The sequence below is a fragment of the Nomascus leucogenys genome, chromosome 7b (assembly GCF_006542625.1).
Source record: "Nomascus leucogenys isolate Asia chromosome 7b, Asia_NLE_v1, whole genome shotgun sequence".
Lineage (NCBI taxonomy): Eukaryota > Metazoa > Chordata > Mammalia > Primates > Hylobatidae > Nomascus > Nomascus leucogenys.
The window spans coordinates 50007254-50021304 of record NC_044387.1 but is presented as its reverse complement, the minus strand read 5'-3'; the positions used below and the strand labels follow the sequence as shown (position 1 = coordinate 50021304).

Below are 14051 nucleotides of genomic sequence, written 5' to 3'. Positions count from 1 at the left end.
GCTACACACAGCAAAAATGCATCTCACTTATTTTATTTTACTTTATTTTGAGACCGAGTCATGCTCTGTCACCCAGGCTGGAGGGCAGTGGCGCGATCTCAGCTCAGTGCAAACTCCCCCTCCCAGGTTCAAGCGATTCTCCTGCCTCAGCCTCCCAAGTAGCTGGGACTACAGGCGCCCACAACCATGCTTGGCTAATGTTTCTATTTTATGTAGAGAAGGGGTTTCACTATCTTGGCCAGCCTGGTCTCAAACTCCTGACCCCAAGTGATCCACCCACCTCAGCCTCCCAAAGTGCTGTGATTACAGGCATGAGTCATCACGCCCAGCCATCTCATTTATTTTAAAAAGCCAAAGACAAGAATCTTTGTGTGATTCCATTTATTTAAAGTTCATAAACAAGAAAAACCTCTGAGGTCAGAATAAGAGATGCCCTGTTGGGAGCATTTGACTGGGAAAGGGCTCAAAGACTTTGGAGCTACTTCTTCACAATAGGGAGCTGATGAGATGTCACTGTAAAAAAAAACCTGACAGTTGATGACACTGCTTGCTAGCATCTACAGCCACAATGCACATATGGCCTAGCCTCACTTCTGCCTTTCGGAACTCCTGGAAGTGAGTCGAACATATTTTCAGCTAGAATCCTTGCTGCAAGGGAGTCTGGAATCTCTAGCGTTCATAGCCATCTTCTTTTTCGTTTTTACAGGAAAAGGCTGAGGGTCAGTGTTGCTAACAATAACGGAAGCCATACCACTTGATCCTGGCTGAACTGAAGTTTGAATAATAACTTTTTTTTCACGAGGCAACCCTTGCAGTTGCTCCAGCTTTTTAAATGTTTGATGGTCCTTGGTTTTGTGCTCTATTTCCTCCTTCAACGTCAAAAACTGTAGCCGGCACTTGGAACACGGAAAGACCCTCCTTCTGCTGTGCCTCCAACAATGATTCATGTATGGTATTGCAGTTTTGAAAAGTTTGAGACAAAACAGACAAATCAAATTCTTTGTGTTTTCATGGCATGTTCTAAAATGTGTTTCTACATCAGCAAAGACCGATGATCTGTAATGGCAAACCTGGCACACATAGGGCATTTCGCCAGGCTTATGATGGTCCTTCATGTGTTGTAAGAGGACCTGATCTGTTTCAAATGACAATTCACAGATCTTACAGACAGCAGAGGGCCCCATGGCGATGTGTACACTATCAATGTGACACTGTAGCTGGAAGGGAGTGGGAAACTGCCGGTGGCAGTGCTGGCAGGTGGTGTGGTCTTCCCAGCTGTCATTCCTCTGCTTCTCAAATTCCAAATGATGCTTCATGTGATTCATAAACTTAATATTTTTTAGAACTTTCACGCAGCTGAGGCATTTAAAGGTGGTGTGAGTCTTCTGTTCCGGCTGCCCATCTCCTTTATGCTGTCCATAGTAAAAGTCGCTAAGTAACACGATGGGATTTTCTTTCTTGGGATCAAAGGTCTTGTTTTGACTTGCTAGACTTGGAATGTCTGTTATTACCAGGCCATCAGACCCATTTGCTCTCTCTGGATTGGTAAGATTGAAATGTGCCTTTCCATTAGCATCAGCACAAGGAAATGTTACTCCATTCTGAACATGGTTTGATGAATTGCAGACCCCCTGTGGGGGTGTATTTGTGCTTATTATAGAAGAGATATCTGAAGGGACCACAGCTAAAGAAGGTACACCTGGGATTCCATCCCTGAGTTTCACCCTTTTGGAATCTCTGCTGTTTATATCTGAAGTGGAAAGTCGCTTTGAATCAGGAGAACTCTCATTTCTGCCTCCTCCAGAGACCATAGCTCCAACTAGACACTGAGTCCCTGAGGGGAGCGAATCTGAGAAATTGGGAGAAACAACTTGTGGTGAACTCATTTTATAACCAGGTTCAGATGAAGACTTCATAGTGACAGGACTATCTGTTGATATCCCCTCAGACGGAGAAACTGGCACGATGGCTTTTGCCATAGAGGTCACATGATTTGCAGGCTGCGACACGTGAGCAGGATCTTGATGGAAGATTTTCTTTCTTCTTGAATTTGAACCTGGGGTGACTCTGTTCAAAATGTTTGAAACGACTGGTTTTGAATTTGAAATCATCCCGACAAAGAGAATTTCAGCATCTCTATGTACATGCTCCACCCCAACAAAGATCAGATCTGGATCTTCATCATCCTCGTCCCTTTGTTTGGATTCTCTCAAATTCTTCTTTGGTGATTCCACTTTCTTACACAAAAAGGTATCTCCCATTTTCAATTTACTTTTTGCTTGAAGCCACTGGTCCCTTCAACTTCCAGAGCCGTCTTTTTACAAATTGCCACCTAAGTGCAACCATGTGACAACAGTCAATATTTATTTCGAAAGACAAAATCATTACTTTATTGTATCCTCCCTTAAAACACTGAGATAACTATCAACATCACTATTTTACGTGGCAGAAATAAGGCTTGAAACATTTTAAATGGCATAATAATTTCAAATTTACCTCTCTCTCCTCCCCTGGTCTTCTGCAGTTGTGAGGCAAAGGAAGCAAGATTTCAGGAGGTGCAGATGGAACATCTCAGAGTGCTTGCCTCTAAGTTTTGCACTCTAGATGCCTCACTCACCTCCTCCTCATCCCAGATGTACTCTCTCAGATGTCTAAGGTTTCTAACCAACTTGAACAAAACTTCTCTCAAAAACATTCTGCTCCTAGCCTGGGCAACATAGCAAGACCCATCTCTACAAAAAAATTTAAAAATTTAAAAAAATTAGCTTGGCATGGTGGTACACACCTGTGGTCCCAGCTACTTGGGAGGCTGAGCCAAGAGGAACACTTGAGCCCCGGACTTCAAAGCTATGTTCATGCCACTGCACTCCAACCTGGGACAGGTGCAGTGGCTCATACCTGTAATCCCATCACTTTGTGAGGCCAAGGCGGGAGGATTGCTTGAGGTCAGGAGCTCAAGACCAGCCTGGGCAACATATCAAGACCCATCTCTACAAAAAATTAAAAAATATAACTTGTGTTTTTTCTGTGTTTACCCACTAAACTGTATGCCACATGAGGGCAGGGTCTTGTGTTTCGTTTACTCCTCAGCTTATAGAGCAATGTCTGTCATACTGTACATGCTAAATCTTTGTTAAATAAATAGTAGCCATTATTAATATGATCATTTAGGTGTACCAGAGGCTCTAATCCTTTATTCCAGATTCTCTAAGCATTTAATGAAATCCAAATCCAAATGATTTAATACTGTTGTACAAGGGAGAAGGTAAACCTATGTGTATGTGTGTGTAAATTGAAACAAAAGTTTTGTCAAATACTCTAATACCTTCACCTTACCACAAGGGATAGGCTCTGATACCTTCTATGCCATATTTTATTGATTCTAAGGTACAGGCTTATATTTCCATTTTAACATCTCTAAATCAGATTGCATCTCATCATAGCATCTCATCAATATGAAATACATTTCATAATTTGTTTTTGCAGTATATATTTTTATTTTATAGTGGAATCAAAAATGACATATCTTGTGAGGATAAGCATGATGTTTGGGTTTTCACTCATGTGAGATGTGCCTCCCTCAAACCTTGTTATATCAGCATGTTTACCATCTGTTGTAAAAAAAAAAAAGAGAGTAACGTATCTTTTATAATTGATGGCATCTTATGGTCAGTGAAAAATCCTATGTCTTTTTGTAAGCGGACAGCCCACTAAACTTGTTTTATAGTTCACTAATGGATATCAGCTACATTTTGGCAATGATTTAAGACAGGAATTGGAAAATTGGCCCTTCCCCTGTTTTTGTACAGTCAGGAAGCCAAGGATGTTTCTTACATTTTTAAGGTATTGTTTTCTTACTTTTTTTATTATTAAGATTTTTTTAAACTTGTACATTTTTAAATTTGGGGAATGAACAAGCAAAAGGAGGCGGGGCACGGTGGCTCACACCTGTAATCCCAGCACTTTGGGAGGCCGAGGTGGGTGGATCACTTGAGCTCAGGAGTTCGAGACCAGCGTGGCCAACATGGTGAAACCCCTTCTCTACTAAAAATACAAAAATTAGCCAGGCATGGTAGCAGATGCCTGTACTCCAGCTACTCGGGAGGCTGAGGCAGGAGAATCTCTTGAACCTGGGAGGTGGAGGTTGCAGTGAGCCAAGGTCGCGCCACTGCACTCCATCCTGGGTGACAGAGAGAGGGACTCTGTCTCAGAAAAAAAGAAAAAAAAGGAATATTTTGTGACGTGAAAATTATATAACATTCAAAATGTCAGTGTTCACCATAAAGTGTTGTGGAACGCAGCCATGATCATTTGTTTAGTGCTGCTGTCCACGGTTGCTTTCGCACTTCTATGACACGGTTGAGTACAGTAGTCCCCCGCTATCTTCGGGGCATATGTTCCAAGACCCCCGAAGTGGATGCCTGAAACTGCAGATGGAACCAAATTCAATATATACTATGTTTTTTCATATATATACATACCTATGATCAAGTTTAATTTATAAATATGCAAAGTAAGAGGTTAAGAATAACAAAATAATTATAACAATATACTGTAATAAAAGATATGTCAGGCAGGCCATGGTGGCTCACGCCTGTAATCTCAGTTCTTTGGGAGGCTGAGGCGGGTGGATCACCTGAGGTCAGGAGTTTGAGACCAGCCTGGCCAATATGGTGAAACCCATCGCTACTAAAAATACAAAAATTAAACTGGGCATAGTGGCGTGCACCTGTAATCTCAGCTACTTGGGAGGCTGAGGCAGGAGAATCACTTGAACCTGGGAGGTGTGGGTTGCAGTGAGCCGAGATCGCGCCGTGGCACTCCTGCCTGGGTGGCCAGAGTGAAACTCCGTCTCAAAAAAATAAATTAATAAATTAAATTAAAGGTATGTGAATGCAGTCTCTCACTGACAAAATATCTTTATGTACTGTAGATCTTGGCAACCTTAGCATATGATTTTGTTTTCTTTCCTTATTATGTTAAAAACTTTCCCATTTTAGGCCAGGTACGGTGGCTCACGCTTGTAATCCCAGCACTTTGGGAGGCCGAGGCGGGCGGATCACGAGGTCAGGAGATCGAGACCACGGTGAAACCCCGTCTCTACTAAAATACAAAAAAATTAGCCGGGCGTGTTGGCGGGCGCCTGTAGTCCCAGCTACTCGGAGAGGCTGAGGCAGGAGAATGGCGTGAACCCGGGAGGCGGAGCTTGCAGTGAGCCAAGATCGCGCTCCACTGCACTCCAGCCTGGGTGACAGAGCGAGACTCCGTCTCGAAAAAAAAAAAAAACTTTCCCATTTTCACTTAAAGGAAGCACTTCACAGCTTCTCTCTAGCATATCTGAATCGCCAGCATTGCTACCCTTGTGCTTTGGGGCCATTATTAAGTACCATAAGGGTTAATTGAACACAAGCACTGAGATACCACCAGGAGAGTCACTCTGATAACTGCGCCGGCTCCTAAGTGACTAAGGTACAGAGAGCGCGGCCAGCCAACAGCATGGGGACTCAGGACAAAGGGAGGATTACCATCCCAGGGCAGGGCTGACTCAAGAGCTTATCACACTACTCAGAAGGGCTGGCGACTTAAAATTTATGAATTGCCTATTTCTGGAATTTTCCAATTAATATTTTGGAGCCGCAGGTAATTGAAAGCACGAAAAGGAAAACCCTGGATAAGGGAAGACTACTGTAGTTGAAGCAGAGAATCGCAATGCCTAAAATATTTACCATCTAGTCTTTCACAGAACAAGTTTGCCAGCTCTAGTTTTAGAGACGCAAAATGAAAGATACCAAATTTCTCAGCTCACCAGTTCCTAAAGTTGCGTGTGCATTCTAGATGATTCAGTGCAGCTCAGTATGTTCCACTCTGGGCCACAAGGGAAAGCGAAGCTGGAGCTTCCTCGTCTCCACCTCCCGGAGAAATCTGTCCAGACACCGGCAGCACTGCTTCTGCAAGAGAACAGCGCCGCTTGCTCTTCAAAGTCCTTTCTGAGGCCAGATCAGAAGGTCCCACTCCTTTTAAGCCCCTTATAGCCCAATCATTTTCCAGTCACGTGTCTGAAACAGTTTATCCTGATTGGATTTTCAGTTGTTGTCCCGCTTGATTGCCAAAAGCGTTCCTCCAATTGCTACTCAAAGGAAAGAATGAGGGTGGGGCTTCAGGGCTGCCTTCCAGGTTGACTCAGCTGGTGATGGGCGTCCTCCCTCCTCTCTCTGTTGTTCGGAGTCCACCACCTTCTCTGCAGTGTGCCTGGGCCCTCAGCTACTGGGGGTCAGAAGGGATGGGATGCGGAGTGGGAGGCAGTCCACATGTGTGTTCCAACAGAGCTCAAACAGAGGTGAGGGAGTTAAAAGGCAGATGTCTTTCCAGTAGGAGCCCCAGGGGGCAGGGTGGGTCTCACTCCCACAGCCCTTGAAGACTGAGCTCCCGTGGGAGTTTCCAGGTGTCCAAACAGGGTCCTCACTGTGAGTCTTCAACAGCTTTCTCCAAGCAGCAGCCCACTCCCTTCTTAATCCATTTCCAGGGGTCAAAGGTCTATCCTGGTTCCCTCCCATCCCCTCTCACTTCCTTCCCTCTGTCTCTCCCTCCCCCCTCCTCCTTCGCTACCCCTGGAACCTTCTCAGTTGAATTTCAGGCCCACCCTTTCACTGTCTTTACAGGCTTTGCAACACAGATTAGAAAGCGGGGGAGGGGGAGCCTCAGGAGTCCCTTGACAGGTAAGAAATATTTATATTTCCACCCCCATTCCAATGCAATGCAATCAAGTCTCAAAATTAAAACGAAAATCATTTGTAATTAAAATGTTTTAAAGTACCATCTCCCAATAAAACTTTAAAAATACCTTTCTGGGCTGGGCATGGTGACTCACATCTGTAATCCCAGCACTTTTGGAGGCCGAGGCGCAGATCACATGAGCCCAGTAGTTTGAGACCAGCCTGGCCAACATGGTGAAAACCTGTCTCTATTCTTTATAAAGTAAAATACAAAAATTTCTTGGGCGTGGCGGTGCACGCCTGTAATCCCAGGTACTCAGGAGGCTGAGGCAGGATAATCGCTTGAACCCGGTAGGCGGAGCCCAAGGTGGTATAAAAGTGTGTGACACAAGGTCTTTATTCTTGTCTAGGGACTGGGGAAAGGCTGCTTGAGGGCATTGCAAGCAGCCAAGGGCATGCCCCCTGGAAAGCAAGGTGAAATGAGGCCTGCTGCTGAGGTACACCTCTAGTCCCAGCTATCAAAGGCTGAGGTGGAAAGATCTTTGAGCCCAGGAAATCCAGACAAACCTCAGCAAAATATCAAGACCTCTGTTTCTACCAAAAAAAAAAAAAATTTTTTTTAATTAGCCAGGCGTTGTAGCACGTGCCTGTAGTCCCAGCTACCCGGGAGGCTGAGGTGGGAGGATTGCTTGAGCCAGGGAGATCGAGGTTGCAGTGAACTATGATTGTATCACCGTACTTTAGCCTGGGTGGAAGAGAGAGACCTTGTCTCATTCATTCATTCATAAATAAATAAATAAGCAAGCAAAGTGAAATGAAGTGCAAGACTTAGACAGTAAAGTTCTTCCAGGGGCCAGGCGTGGTGGCTCACGCCTGTAATCCCAGCGCTTAGGTGGAGGCAGGCAGATGGCTTGAGCCCGGGAGTTTGAGACTAGCCTGGGCAACCTGGCAAAACCGCGTCTCCACAAGAAAATACAAAAATTTAGCCTGGGTGACAGAGTGAAACCCTGTCTCAAAAAAAAAAAGAAAAGAAAGAAAAGAAAAAAGAAAGGAAGAGAAAGAGAGAAAGAAGGAAAGAAAGAGAAAAAAAGGAAGGAAAGGAAAGGAAAAAGGAAAAAGGAAAGGAAAGGAAAGGAAAGGAAAGGAAAGGAAAGGAAAGGAAAGGAAAGGAAAGGGTATTCTGCAGAACTGATATTCACTCCTTCCTCTTTTCCAGAAGCAGAATCCTGCTAGGAAGATTCCAGGAAGCCTAGGCAGTGGTCAGGGGCTGGCTCAGGTATAAAGCAGGCCCTTCCCCTGAGACAGAAGGTTGTGGCAACAATGCTTGTGGGAGGTGAGAAAATTGAGAGGAGTGTCTAGAAATAGCTCGGAGTTGCATCTTATTTTCTTTTGCTCAGTTTTAAAAGTCCCAAATAAGACCGCATCTAGCTGTTCTAACTAAGCTATTCTAACTCACTAATCTAGTAAAAATAAAATCACATAGTCTGAATATAAATTTGCATCAGGATACATGCCTTTCCTATGAAACATTTATGTTTCCTTGTAAAGTGTATCCTCCTTTTCTGCAGAAAACTAACTATAATGCATCTAAAAGTCACAGAATGTGGTGAAACATCCTCATCGTTGATTTTTTTTAAAAATTTTATTTATTTATTTATTTATTTATTTATTTTTTGAGACATGGTCTCACGCTGTGTTGCCCAGGCTGGAGTGCAGTGGAACGATCATGCAGTCTTCATGTCCTGGACCCGAGCGATCCTCCCACCTCAGCCTCTCAAGTAGCCAGGACAATAGGCAGATGCTACCATGTCTAACTGATTTATTTTTATTTTTGAGTAGAGATGAGGTCTCACTATGTTGCCCGAACTGGTCTCAAGCTCCTGAGTTCAAGCAATCTTCCCACCTCGGCCTTCCAAATTTCTGGGATTACAGGCATGAACTACCTGCACCCTGCCCTCCATAACTGATTCTTTTTTTTCAGACTTCACTCTGTTGGCCAGGCTGGAGTACAGTGGCGTGATCTCCGCTCCCTGCAACCTCCGTCTCCCCAGGCTCAAGCAATTCTCGTGCCTCAGCCTCCCAAGTAGCTGGGATTACAGACATGTGCCAACACGCCCAGCTAATGTTTGTATTTTTAGTACAGACAGGGTTTCACCACATTGGCCAAGCTGGTCTTGAACTCCTGATCTCAGGTAATCTGCCCACCTCGGCCTCCCAAAGTGCTGGGATTATAGGCGTGAGCCACCACCCGGCCATAGCTGATTCTTTGTCAGTCTGCCTTTGGGAATTTTCCACTGGGAAACGCTCTCCAGGACTCTTTCGGACCAGCCCCACTTTCCAAACAAAGAATTCCAGTGATGAGATTAAAGCTTGTCACAATATGTTTTTCAAATGACTGGTAGAAGCAGACCTTAAGATTAAAAAAGAAAAAGAAAAAATGGCTGAAATCTTGAATCCTTTATCGCTTTAAGGCACAGAATAGGAAATGGATGGCGCGTCAGGAATGGATGCAGGTCAGGGACAGACCATCACTCATGCCACCTTGCTGTGTTTATGAAACAGAGTGCTAGAAGTTAAATTTGGGGGATGCACAAAGAGGTGCCCAATCAGATGAACTCAGAGTTGGAATTGCTGTTTGTAAGACAGTTACGTCAAAGGAAGAAAAGAAGGAGAGAATAAAGGTGACTATCAGGAGAATTTTCCGGCCAGAAGAAAGACACAGAGGCACAGGCATTTCATGGCCTGGAAAAGGAAGAGCACAGAGACAAGTGTGGCTCCAGTTAAAGGACCAGTGGAGGGGAAAGATGAGGTCAGTGATTTGGGTAGGGGACATAGCAGTTAAGATATTGTTGGTCAAGGCCGGGCGTGGTGGCTCACGCCTGTAATCCCAGCACTTGGTCAAGGCCAAGGCGGGTGAATCATGAGGTCAGGAGATCGAGACCATCCTGGGTAACGTGGTGAAACCCTGTCTCTACTAAAAATACAAAAAAATTAGCTGGGCGTGGTGGCGGGCACCTGTAGTCCCAGCTACTTGGGAGGCTGAGGCAGGAGAATGGCGCAAACCCGGGAGGCAGAGCTTGCAGTGAGCCGAGATCACGCCACTGCACTCCAGCCTGGGTGACAGAGCAAGACTGTGTCTCAAAAAAAAAAAAAAAAAAAAGACGTGAAGGATGCAAAGTTGCCTATGAGTGACAGTATGTCTAATCTCCTACTTTATGAATGGCCATTTTCAAATTCTATCATTCCTTCAATATTTATTAATCTTTTGTAAAGAAGAATGTTGATTTGTCTATCAGTGTGGCATCAGGAAGATTTATGTTATTTAAAAATGTTATAAACAGATACTGTCATTATTTTTTTGATGCTTCAAATGTCAAGTGGGAGTCCCTTTACCATGCTCCCCATGTCTTTTTTTTTTTCCTTTTTTGAGAGAGAGTCATTCATTTATTTCACACCTGATTCTCATTATATCAGTCTGAGGGAGGAAGGAGCCATGCACCAGCGCATACAATTGTGCCGTTCTATTATACTTCAGACAGTACTGGGATCTAGGTTCTCATTATTTTTAAGTTCAGGATCTGAATCAGAGCCCAAAGAGGTTGACTGCTGCTGCTGGGGACTGGGGGCTGCTGGGAGAACAGCAGAAAACAGGCATGGAGCTGACCCTGGAGGGTTCATGCTCCAGAACTCCGATCTTGGTACCTGAGGATCTTTCACAGAGATCATGGACAGGGGTGTGACAGCAGTTCCTCAAAGCAAATGGGGATGGCAAACCTGGGGCTGGTACTTGGGAGTTGGAAAAACAACCATATTTGCACAGGGAGAAACTGAAAAACCGCTGTCCTTCCATCTGTATCCCAGAATCCTATGTAGAACCATGAGGACAGGGCCAAGATTGGTTCCTTGGCCTCTGTTTGTCCTCATAAGTAGTCCAGTAGGAGTCCTGCAAACTTTTTTTTTTTTTTTTGAGTTGGAGTCTTGCTGTCTCCCAGGCTGGAGTGCAGTGGCGCGATCTCGGCTCACTGCAAGCTCCGCCTTCTGGGTTCACGCCATTCTCCTGCCTCAGCCTCCCGAGTAGCTGGGACTACAGGCGCCCGCCACCACGCCCGGCTAATTTTTTTTTTTTTTTTTTGAGACGGAGTCTTGCTGTTGCCCGGGCTGGAGTGCAGTGGCGCGATCTCGGCTCACTGCAGGCTCCGCCCCCCGGGGTTCACGCCATTCTCCTGCCTCAGCCTTCTGAGTAGCTGGGACTACAGGCACCCGCCACCTCGCCCGGCTAATTTTTTGTATTTTTAGTAGAGACGGGGTTTCACCATGTTAGCCAGGATGGTCTGGATCTCCTGACCTCGTGATCTGCCCGCCTCGGCCTCTCAAAGTGCTGGGATTACAGGCGTGAGCCACCGCACCCGGCCGGAGTCCTGCAAACTTATCACCATCTGGAGACAGTGCTGCCAACTCTTCTTTATGCCCCTCTGCTTGAGATGCTAGTCGATTGCTTTAGATTATTCATGATTCTTCTTCCTCAACTCTTCACGTTAAAGAAATTCCTGGCCAGGTATCGTGGCTCATGCCTGTAATCCCAGCACTTTGGGAGGCCAGAAGTTGGAGACCAGCCTGGGCAACATGGAGAAACCCTGTCTCTACAAAAAAATATAAAAATTAGCTGAGCGTGGTGGTGGGTGCCTATAGTCCCAGCTACCTGGGAGGCTGAGGTAGGAAGATCACCTGGAACTTGAGAGGCAGAGGTTGCAGTTTGCCGAGATCACACCACTGCACTCCAGCCTGGGCAACAGAGTAAGACTGTCTCAAAAAAAAAAAAAAGGTAAGTAATTCCCGTTCTTTGATGAAACTCTGGATCTCCCGGTCATTCCATGTTTTAATCAACTGTTCTCAGGGTTTTCTAGTTCCTTGGTTTCATAATTTCAGTCTCAAGTCTCACTTTCTCTGTTTTTATTCCTGAGTTTCCTCCTAAGGTTCTTTTCATTGCAGCCACAGGGCCTAGTTCAGGGTCTGCAGAGAGCTAGTACTTACTCTGCCCAAATGGAATCCAAGAGCATCAGAAGGTGCCCAAAGATGGAAATGTGTTTCTGCTCTCTGCTTTTGGCAGTCTTGCTCTCCATGTCTTTTTTGACATGCCCCCTGATATAGTTTGGATGTTGTAATCAACCAAATCTTGTGTCAAAATGTAACCCCTGATGTTGGACATGAAGTCTGGTGAGAGGTGATTGGATCATGGAGGTGGATTTCTCATGAATGGTTTAGTACCATCCTCTTGGTACTGTCCTCATGATAGTGAGTGGGTTCTCCTGAGACCTAATTGTTTTAAAGTGTGTGGCACCTCCCGCCTCTCTCCTGCTCTGGCCATGATATAGCTATTATGGAAAGCAGTACGGTGGTTCCTCAAAATATTAAAAATAGAGCTACCATATGATTCAGCAATTCCATTTCTGGGTATATATCCGAAGGAAATGAAATCAATATGTTAAAGAGGTATCTTTACTCTCATGTACATTGCAGGACTATTCACCACAGTCAAGATGTGGAATCAACCTAAGTGTTCATGATGAATGGATAAAGATAGTGTGGTATGTATACACAATAAAATACTATTCAGCCTTTCTTTCTTTTTTTTTTTTGAAACAGTATCTTCCTCTGTCACCCAGGCTGGAGTGCAGTGGCACGACGATCATAACTCACTGCCGCCTTGAACTCCTGAATTCAAGCAATCCTCCCACCTCAGCCTCCCAAGTAACTGGGACCACAAGTGCATGCCACCAACACCTGGCTAATTAAAAAAAAATTTCTGTAGAGACAAGGTCTCACTTTGTTGCCCAGGCTGGTCGCAAATGCCTGTAGTCAAGTGATCCTCCCGCCTTGGCCTCCCAAAGTGCTAGGATGACAGGCAAAAGCCACCATGCTTTACCACTATTCAGCCTTAAAATTCAGCCTTAAAATCAAAGGAAGTTCTGTTATTTGCGACAACATGGATAAACCTGGATGACATTTTGTTAAGTGAAATAAGTCAGACATAGAGAGACCAATACACAGTGTCTCACTTATAGGTGGAATCTAAAAAAGTTAAACTCACAGAAGCAGAGAGTAAAATGGTAGTTACTAGGGTCAGGACAGGTGGAGGATGGGGAGAATAGGCTAAAAGTTACAAAGTTTCAGTTAAACGGAGGAATTATTAGTTTTGGAGACCTAATGTATAGTATTACAGCATGGTGACTATAATTAATAATAATGTATAGAATATTTTAAAATTGCTGAGTAAGTAGATTTTGAATGTTCTCATCACAAAATTATAAATATGAGGTGACTGCTATATTAATTGGCTTGATTGATATGTTAATTGGCTTGATTTAATCATTACACAATGTGTGCACATATATTTATCATGTACATCATAAAATATATACAAATTGTCATCTGTCAATCAAAATTTTAAAAAAACATTCAAGATCTGGGCACTGGCCGGGCGCAGTGGCTCACGCTTGTAATCCCAGCAATTTGGGAGGCCGAGGCGGGCGGATCACGAGGTCAGGAGATCGAGACCACAGTGAAACCCCGTCTCTACTAAAAATACAAAAAATTAGCCCGGCGTGGTGGCGGGCGCCTGTAGTCCCAGCTACTCGGAGAGGCTGAGGCAGGAGAATGGCGTGAACCTGGGAGGCGGAGCTTGCAGTGAGCCGAGATTGCGCCACTGCACTCCAGCCTGGGTGACAGAGACTCCGTCTCAAAAAAAAAAAAAAAAAAAAAAAGATCTGGGCACTAAGTATGCTCAGTTGTTATTGTTTCAGTAGACAGACCTAGAAAATACAGTGTACTCATATTTCCATTTAAATTTAGTGCCATGGCAGGGATTCTTACCTTCTTTCATTTTATTTTAATTAATTTATTTTAATTTTTATTTTTATTTTTATTTTTATTTTTTGAGAGAGGGTCTCACTCTGTCTTCTAGGCTGGAGTGCAGTGGCACAATCTTGGCTCACTGCAACCTCTGCCTCCCAGGTTCAAGTGATTCTCCTGCCTCAACCTCCCCAGTAGCTGGAATTACAGGCGCATACCACCGTGCTCAGCTAATTTTTTGTATTTTTAGTAGAGATGGGGTTTCACCATGTTGGCCAGGCTGATCTTGAACTCCTGACCTTAAGTGATCTGTCCATCTCAGCCACCCAAAGTGCTAGGATTACAGGTGTGAGCCCTTGTGCCCGGCCCCTTCTTTCATTTTATATTTTTATATATACTATACTCAAGTGATCCTCCTGCCTTGGCCTCTGATATGGTTTGGCTGCGTCCCCACCCAAATCTCATTTTGAATTGTAGCTCCCATAATTC

At 44.5% G+C, this 14051-nt stretch overlaps 1 protein-coding gene and 1 pseudogene across 1 annotated transcript; one reads left to right on the top strand and one right to left on the bottom strand.

The window, feature by feature from the left end:
- Positions 1-366: 366 nt before the first annotated feature.
- ZNF280A (zinc finger protein 280A) lies at positions 367-5989 on the bottom strand. Its single transcript, XM_003282545.3, has 2 exons — positions 5807-5989; positions 367-2332 (listed from the first exon to the last, which is right to left on the bottom strand). Exon 2 carries the CDS (start codon positions 2259-2261, stop codon positions 633-635), a length of 1629 nt encoding a protein of 542 aa, XP_003282593.2. The 5' UTR covers positions 2262-2332; positions 5807-5989; the 3' UTR covers positions 367-632.
- Positions 3525-3617, top strand: LOC115836194 (annotated as a pseudogene).
- Positions 5990-14051: the final 8062 nt, after the last annotated feature.

Excerpts from the sequence above, each read along its gene's own strand:
- ZNF280A (XM_003282545.3), bottom strand. The coding sequence starts at position 2,261 with ATGGGAGATACCTTTTTGTGTAAGAAAGTGGAATCACCAAAGAAGAAT.